This window comes from Branchiostoma belcheri, unplaced genomic scaffold (assembly GCF_001625305.1).
Source record: "Branchiostoma belcheri isolate BF01 breed outbred unplaced genomic scaffold, Haploidv18h27 scaffold12, whole genome shotgun sequence".
NCBI classification, from domain to species: domain Eukaryota; kingdom Metazoa; phylum Chordata; class Leptocardii; order Amphioxiformes; family Branchiostomatidae; genus Branchiostoma; species Branchiostoma belcheri.
In genome coordinates, this window is record NW_017802602.1 from 3,564,469 (window position 1) to 3,573,197 (window position 8,729).

Here is an 8,729-nt window from a genome sequence, read left to right on the forward strand (position 1 = left end):
CTCGTCTCTCGTCTCTCTCTCTCTCTCTCTCTCTCTCTCTCTCTCTCTCTCTCTCTCTCTCTATATATATATATATATATATATATATATATATATATATATATATATATATAGCATGTCTCTCTTTTTTCATTTGCACTGTTTTTTTATGTCGTTATTGTTGTAATAATTCAGAAACTTTGTGCGACCGTAGTTGATACATTGAATATAATCAGTGACGGGCAATGATATACTTGAATGTGCAGGAACAACACAAGCCAGTACCACTGTAGGCACTACTGAAGTTGTAGCAACTACACCGACTGTGCAATGTGACAACCCTACTGTACTGAATGGGGACTCTGGCAGCTTTACTTCACCAGGTTACCCAGGACACTACCCTAACAACGCTTACTGTACTTGGCAGATATCTGTCAATATGAGTGACGTTGTTGCCATCCGGTAGGACGTTATGTTTGCATCTATTAGGATGCTTATACCCTCTTTGGCAGAACCTAAATATTGACACTAAACACAGTAACTTGCAGTTTTGTACATTGCCTATTAGTTATGTGTTATCTGGCGGTGCACAGTAATGTAAAGTAACATTACATGTAACATAAACCTAGAAAGGTAACATCTGTTATTTAAAAGCAAATGAATGATGTTTGTCTTCATATGGTCTAGCCAAGCAAATAACTTCTGCTCTGTTTATTCGTACTCAAACATATTCGTACATGCAATTTAATGGGCAGCAGCTCCAGCTCTGTTTTGCTACATAATGTAACCCAACACCACAGGGTGTCAGCTACAGCACCAGTTACCATACTGGCAGACGTCTGGTCCGGGTCATTGACCTTATTTGTTTGGAACGGAAGAAGAAGGGGAAGAATAAACAGAGCAAGAAAAGGTTCCCTTCTGCCATGGTAAACATGATAATACTATGGGCATCTTCCCCCTTGTGAAATAATGAGATATGATATGAAACACTTGCAGATTTACAGCGTTCCACCTGGAGTACAACAGTAACTGTGGCTATGACTCCCTCGTTGTGCATGATGGTCCAGACGCTACTGCTCCTGTGCTTGCCACCCTTTGTGGTTCGTCAGCTAGAACAGTCACCACCACTGGGAACAGCGCCTTTCTAGTCTTCACCAGTGATGGTTCAGTGACGAGGTCTGGGTTCGTTGCTAACTTCACTGCTGAGGATCCACCACGTAAGTGAAAGTGCCCCGTCATCCTATTGTTAAAAATAATCAGGTTCTTATAACCCTACTCTATTGTAAGTAAGTGCCATTCAGTGTAAGTGTAGGTGCCAAAATATGACACCTCATGAGTATGTTAAAAAGCTTGAATCACAGCTGTCGGGCATGTTTGTTTACATTCTGGTAGTTCCTGGTGGTGCCACAAACTGAGTTCGCCTCGTGTTGGCTGATTTAGTGCTAGTCATCATAGTCCTAAATGTTAGATTATTGCACAATTATGTAAAAAAAAGGAAATGACAATCACATCTTTTTTTTCAAAAAGTAGAATATTTTAATGTTGGTGCAAAAATATGACATAATGATTGGTTATACATAACCGTCCAAACCAGGATGATTAAGATATGGAAACTTGCTTGGGACACTTATATTGACGCTGAATCAATTAGTGTATAACACTCATTCACGATATACACTTAAGCCATATCTAATCTCCAACCAGATGTTTAGGTGGCCGCAAAAGACAGTACCAAATTTCTTCAGGCTGTATTCATTGGCCATTTGCCACCCAATGGATACATGTACAGTCTGGCCAATGGATACTGCCTCGCCAATTTGATACTGTATTTTGCGGTCACCTAAACATCTGATTGGAGATTAGCCATATCTGTTTTGCAGGAACATGCACTCCTGAGGAGTTTACATGTTGGAATGGAGACTGCGTCGACCTGACCCTTACCTGTGACGGCACCAGACACTGTTCTGATGGAAGTGATGAAATCATCTGTTGTGAGTTGTTTTATCAAATTTTACTTTTACATAAACTTATGGATTCCAAATTTACCTTTTTTTTGTCATATCATCACATGTTGCATGTAGTGATTTTTTAAAAATCATTCAGTGAAAGCCAAGTTCCCCTCATCAAAGAAAGTGAAGCTACTTGTCATAAAAAAGAAACATCCATTTCTAGAGCCGCATCATGATTTTTTCTAAGAACGCTGTATCATACAGCTGAAATTCAAATGAAATAACAACAAGGGGCCATGGATCACAAACCTACGGGAAGTGTTTTCCGCTTGGGCTAACGTATTTTGTAGCCCATTTCACTACAGACATGCCAAATTTCAGACATATCCATCTTAAATGATCTTGATTCATAAAGAGGTGTAAAGGCACAGGCCCAAACGAACGTAAGTTGTAAGTCGTATCTTGTGACAAGAGGATTATAAGTAGAATTTCCTCATATGAAAACAGCACCAATCATCACTCACGTACTAGCAGACAGCATAAGAAACTGCCTTCGAATGCAGCAAAAGTATCGTGAGTTATGGCTGCAAACGTACTTAAGGACACAACCGACCACAATACCTCGTCGGAGGTCAATGACCCTCTTCACAGAGTAATAAAGATAAATTATGTATATTTTTCTACCTTACCGGTAATTCACCCATGCTTTGCTCTCTCTCTATGTGTTCTAGCTAACGTTGGCTCCAAGTGCGGTGTTCCAGCTATACAGCCGACCCTCCCCGTAGCCCGTATCGTCGGTGGTTACGCTGCCCTCCCGGGAAGCTGGCCCTGGCAGGTCTACTTGTTACGGTTCGGCTCATTCCGCTGCGGCGGTAACCTCATCCACCCCCTCTGGGTCCTAACCGCCGCCCACTGTGTCGACACTAGGTAAGAATTGAGTCTTATACAGAACAACTTTCAACTGGAAGAATCTGCAGGTAAAAATATCAAAATGTTACGGTGAAGCTCTGTCCAATTAATAGTTGGATTGCTCAAAGTTGCGTCAGTAATTAATGAATGATATCATGATTCATTTATAAGCCTTGCATTTGTAATTCATTTCAGTCCATCGCCAAGTAACTATATCGTCATCCTGGGAAAGTACCGCAAATACAGTACCGATTCAACAGAACAACGTCTGCAGGTCTCAAAGGTACGTACGTTTTAATGAACATGAGTGGCGCAAAACCGTTATTGCACATTTTTGCCACACACGACTAAGTAGACATCACACACAACTAAGCATGAGGAACAGATTCAGTTAAAATATATCAATTTCAATTTGTTATATTTTATTTATTTTATTTATTTATCTCACACAAAAAAACAAGATACAGTTAGTGAAGTAAATTAAATTAAAAAAAAACAATTTGTACAGGAGAGGAAGAAGCCTTAAAGGTGCAAGTCCTTCTCCTTAAACATAACAAAACAATCACACTTAAACCGATTAACTGAAATACTTGAATTAAAATTAAGGTTATAAAAATCGGCATGGCAGAAGTAGATGAAACATCTGTCTTGATTGTGTCGAGTTTACAGATATAAAAATATTCAGATTTATTTTGCACATAACTACAATACACAAACGCTGCCATATGAAAATGCAGATGTATCCACTCCAATCTACTATCTATCTATTCTATATCTATCTAATCTATATTTCATTGAATGCTTGCCTTTGCAGGTTATCGTTCACAGTGGATACAGCAGGAACCCGACCAATAAGGACCTGGCCTTACTGAAGCTGGCCCAGCCGGCGACGCTGAACCAGTACGTGTGGCCCGTCTGTCTGGCCTCGGGCCCAGGAGCCGACCCTCCCGCAGGGACCCACTGCGTCAGTACGGGGTGGGGAAGTACCAAAGGCAAGTACACTTTTTTTTTATTCCAACATGTAATCACCAGACGTGGTGACGGCACGCTCAAGTTTTATCAACTTATATTAATGCCGCCACCAACAAAGGGGACAAATACACTACAGGACAATACTCATTTTCACCTGAGTGAAGTGAGGAAAGTCGTGTAAAGTGCCTTTCCCAAGGGCACAAGGTCGGCGGCATGTCAGGACTCGAACTCGAGACCGCTAGGTTCCGAGTCGCGCACTCTGTCGCTACGCCACACGACACGCTACACTTTCCTTAAAGACATCCGATGCAATTTCAGGGCAGTAAAACAGGATCTTCAATTAGCAACGCCAAGTTTACGGGTCGTGTGGCGTAGCGGCAGCGTGCTCGACTCGAAACCAAGAGGTCCTGGGTTCGAGTCCGGACATGCCATCGATCTTGTGCCCTTAGGAAAGGCACTTAACACGACTTTCCTGAGTATTGTCTAGTCCTGTATTCGTCCTCTGCGTTGGTGGCGGCATAAAATAAGTTGATATATATGACTTGAGTGTGCTGTCCCCATGTCTGGTCATGAAATGCTGGAATATATTTTTAAAAAAGTTTACGGTAATCCTTTAACGTAGTAAGTTGAATCAATCCTATACGATAACATACTGATATCTGTGAGGTAAAATGTGATATCATTGATGGAAATGTTTGCTTGTCTTGTATTCATATTCATTTGAATTCAAAAATTATGGTAATGAATTGTTTCGAGTCTCTTGTATTTCATTTGCATGGAAAATAAATATTTTACTTGTTGGTCGCCACGTAACACGGTCGTTAGGCCACTTCAAGGTGAACGGTGCTACCACCTGAATGGTATCACCACTCACCTTGGTTACGGGTTGCCAAGTCAGAACTTCTCTTCTCCCTGAGTCAGGGGAGAGACCTTACCTTAGACCTTAGATCCTCCCGCAACCTTGTTGCATAGGTCGACTCCTTGTCTGACTTTTTGTCTCCAAAGGTTTCGGTCTTGTGCCACTACTGCCATATCCTTAAGTGAGTTAAGTCCAAGTTTTACCCCATCATTTTGTAGTGTTTTCCGCAAAGTGACTCTAGGCCGCCCTCTCGGGCGTGTGCCTTCTGGCTTCCATGTTTGGGCTGTTTTTGTGGTTCTGAGATCAGGGAGTCTCCACACATGTCCAGCAAAGCTCAATCTCCTTTTCATTACAAGCGCACTGAGAGATGGAACCTTGGCTCTTTGCATGAGCTCCTCATTTGATACGTGGTCACGCCAGGAGATGCCTAGTATAGTTCTGAGGCATCTACGCTGGAACGTGTCTAACATTTGCACTGTCTCAGGGGAGAGAGTTGCTGATAAAGTTCTAGTGAGTCAGAAACATCATGATTGAGACCAGCCCAATTTCTCACAAGTAGTGAGGACTGACTGGCCCAATAGGAGACGCAGGAGTTACGAGGCTGGTTGGGAAAATTCCCTACCCCATATGAATATGACTTAGAAATACTAATCATGTTACGTCGATGAAGGTTAGACATCCAGGTAATACGATATGCCAAAAAACAGTTACTCAAGCAACTGGATATGATTTTGAAAACGTGTTGATGTATATCAACAGGTTGTGTATATAAACCTGCTTTCCCCTCTGGTCTCTCAGTCACTGACGAAAGCTAGTGGATACTAGCTGAAACGTCTGACGTTTTCAAAATCATATCCAGTTGCTTGAGTAACTGTTTTTTGGCATACTAATTATGTTGTTTCTCAATAGGGACAGGAAACGATTTCGTCCTGAAGCAAGCCAGTTTCCCGTTGGTCAGCAATGAGAGATGTGACGACTCCTCTATTTATGCCGGACAGGTCACGGAGTTTATGATCTGCGCGGGTTACTATGACGCGGGGGGCCATGGAACCTGTTCTGTAAGTTTGTACTAACTTTTTACTTACAATGTAGGAGATATTTTTTTTGCTACATGATTGATAATAGCGAGGTATCCTAGGGTGTCTGTAGCAAGTTAATATGGCGCCCCTAAGTAGAAACACCATGCAAACACGAACAGACCAGACGTCTGTCACCATGGTAACTAGTGTTGCATGTTGCAATTTTATAGCAGGAGTGATTTAGACACATGTCCAAATGTTACCTTTCTAGATGCATCTTATAGAAAGCATTTGTGGGGTCGTGTGGCGTAACGGCAGAGTGCTCGACTCTGAACCAAGAGGTCCCGGGTTCGAGTCCGGACATGCCATCGATCTTGTGTCCTTGGGAAAGGCACTTTACACGACTTTCCCTATTCACTCAAGTGGAAATGAGTATTCTCTAGATCTGTCCTGTATTTGTTTCTATGTGTGGGACACAACACCAGCAACAGCTGCCTTTGTCCCATGTGTACTGCACTGTTCCAATTTCAATAAATCAAATCAAATCAAAGCACGTGTGTGTGTGTGTGTATCAAGGGTAAACTATGTTCATTTGCTTTACAAATGTTACCTTTCTAGTTATTTTCTTCTCATACAAAGTATTTCATCTTCCAGGGTGATTCCGGAGGCCCCCTTGTGTGCTCTACCGGAGGGAAGTGGACCCTTCACGGGGTGACGAGCTGGGGGGCGACCGACTGCGCCTCGCCCGGACACCCCGGGGTGTACGCCCGCGTCAGCGCCATGCGCGGCTGGATAGACCAAACCATGGACGACAACTGAAGGAAAATGGTTTTATTCTATTTTAAATCAATTGTAGCAGCACAAAACATTGGCCACCCAGGCAGCATGGCTGATTTCGGGTGCCAAACCATACAAAGATTAAACATACACAATATAACATACTAATACAGTAAACTAACAAGTACGACATATGCTTCAATCAATCAATCAATCAATCAATCAATCAATCAATTAACAATATAAAATTACAACAGACTTAAGTACAAAGCATAAGAAAAGTATTCAATCAAGATAATAATAATAGTATACTGTTTTGGAGGTGAGAGGTTATGGGCAATTGAATATAATAAGGAAGATGGTAGCCTCTGCCAGGCACCGCGGATCGCTGGAAAAATATTAGTAGTAGAAGTTGGCTGAAATAAAGGAATAATATACCAGGGGAGGTAGCCGGCCCACGGACGCGAATTGGATCTTCTCTGGCCGGCTACCTCCCCTGGTATATTATTCCTTTAATTCGGTCAATTTCTACTATTTTTCCAGCGATCCACGGTGCCTGATAGAGGCTAGGAAGATGGCGCTAATCTCCAAGCAGATCATAGCCTCTACCAGGCTTCGGGAGGCGGCTGGAAAGAGTAGAAATCGGCCAAATCGGGAGATATTAAACAAGTGAGGGGAGTTTGTCTGCTAGAGAGAACAGTTTGCCGCTCTCGAAGCGATTAGATAGCGATTAGTGAACTTCAAAGATATGGTGACTCCGCACAGGCTTCGGGAGGGAGCGGCAAACTGTTCTCTCCAGCCAGACGTCCAACTCCCCCGGCATGCTATCTCTCTATTTGGCCGATTTCTACTCTTTCCAGCCGCCTCCCGAAGCCTGGTAGAGGCTTAGCAGATCATACGGTGGCAAGGTAGTGTCCACTGGCTAGAGGAGTGTCCATTGAGCCATCGAAGGCTAATGGACACTCCTCTGGCCAATGGATACTACTAGTATCCATTGCCAATGGATACTACTAGTATCCATTGGCCAGAGGAGTGTCCATTAGCCTTCGGTCTACCTTGCCACCGTATGATCTGTTTGGAGATCAGATGGCGCGACATTGTTTTCGTTATAGGCATTCAATACTAAATAAGGAGGCAAGGAGGCAAAACAAAAACATACTGTAAATTACTTTATATTCGCGGTAGCAAAATTTCGTTCATGGTGGGTGCAGAAAACGGAATGGTTAATGGTTAATGATTTTTTCATGGTAAGGCCACACCGACTTAATTTTATGGATGACATCCTCTGAAGACCCCCAAACTAGTGCGCGTGGGCGAAAAAAAAGAAGAAAAATCCGGCCAAAAAATGCTACTAAACCACAGGAATACAAAGCCGGTATTGTGAATTTGATGCATTACATAGCGACGTATACGACGCACATGCTGGCTTTTTGCGGAATTTATGAATCGACACTGTACGTATGTCGTGGAGCTTCGGTAGCCTGGGTTACCACATCCTTCGTAGTCGCTAATCACCATGGACTGCCAGGCGCCTCGGAAGACGTGATCAGGCGAAAATCAATGCGCGCGCGGATGTCATCCATAAAATTAAATCGGTGTGGCCTAATGATAAGTTAAGGATAAGTTCGCGGTAAAGAGAAGCCACTTTGCAGAAAAAAATTCGATATCTTGGTTAGGCCACACCAAGTAAATTTTATGGATGACGTCCTTTGGAGACCCTATATCTAATGCGAGAGGGCGAAAAAAAAACAAGAAGGGCCCTAAAAAACAAGATGCCTAGATTAGAAATATACTAAGAGACGACAAATGTTAGGACACAAATTGAATGAGGTGAGATTAACAAGCAAGAAGTCTTTTATTCATCATCAAAACAGCAATAAATCAGGTGGAACAGCAGTTGTCGTCCTGTCCTGTTTCTTTCATCACATTTTTGCAGGCCTGCAGAAACAAAGCATGTGCTCTTTACCCATTTCGCGTTACGGGTTTCACGTCAATCTAACGATTTGCGGCACTGCGACTCTTTGGTCATAGTTACAGGAAGCGGAATTTCTTGTTTTTTTTTCTAGGACCAGGCCAAAATCAATGCGCGCGAGGACGTCATCCATAAAATTTACTTGGTGTGGCCTTAAGTAAATCTTTTCTTGATTAGTACAATGAATGTAATGACATCGCTTGCAATGTTAACTTACATAGCAGGCGTTTAAGTACTTACAGTGTAATGCACAGAAGCTTGGTTTAGTTTATAGTTTATATATATATATATAT

At 42.5% G+C, this 8,729-nt stretch overlaps 2 protein-coding genes across 2 annotated transcripts in view; both read left to right on the top strand.

Moving 5' to 3' along the window:
* The window catches only part of LOC109462688 (CUB and sushi domain-containing protein 1-like), a 14,942-nt gene extending 14,745 nt beyond the window's left edge, over positions 1-197 (top strand). Inside the window, exon 23 of the mRNA XM_019759249.1 lies at positions 175-197. Within this exon, the coding sequence (XP_019614808.1) occupies positions 175-197 (23 nt within the window). The remainder of the gene's footprint in view (positions 1-174) is intronic.
* Positions 198-418: 221 nt separating this feature from the next.
* LOC109462689 (chymotrypsinogen A-like) lies at positions 419-6,643 on the top strand. Its single transcript, XM_019759250.1, has 8 exons — positions 419-441; positions 976-1,196; positions 1,860-1,970; positions 2,660-2,855; positions 3,033-3,120; positions 3,652-3,829; positions 5,578-5,726; positions 6,342-6,643. The coding sequence occupies exons 1-8, from the start codon at positions 419-421 to the stop codon at positions 6,504-6,506; spliced, it is 1,131 nt and encodes a 376-aa protein (XP_019614809.1). The 3' UTR covers positions 6,507-6,643.
* The last annotated feature ends 2,086 nt before the right edge of the window (positions 6,644-8,729 follow it).

Bases quoted from the DNA above. Each gene is read 5' to 3' on its own strand.
- LOC109462689 (XM_019759250.1), top strand. From the start codon at position 419: ATGAGTGACGTTGTTGCCATCCG. The intron at 1,197-1,859 runs GTAAGTGAAAGT...TCTGTTTTGCAG, and splicing joins CACTGCTGAGGATCCACCAC to GAACATGCACTCCTGAGGAG. The intron at 3,121-3,651 runs GTACGTACGTTT...TTGCCTTTGCAG, and splicing joins AACGTCTGCAGGTCTCAAAG to GTTATCGTTCACAGTGGATA.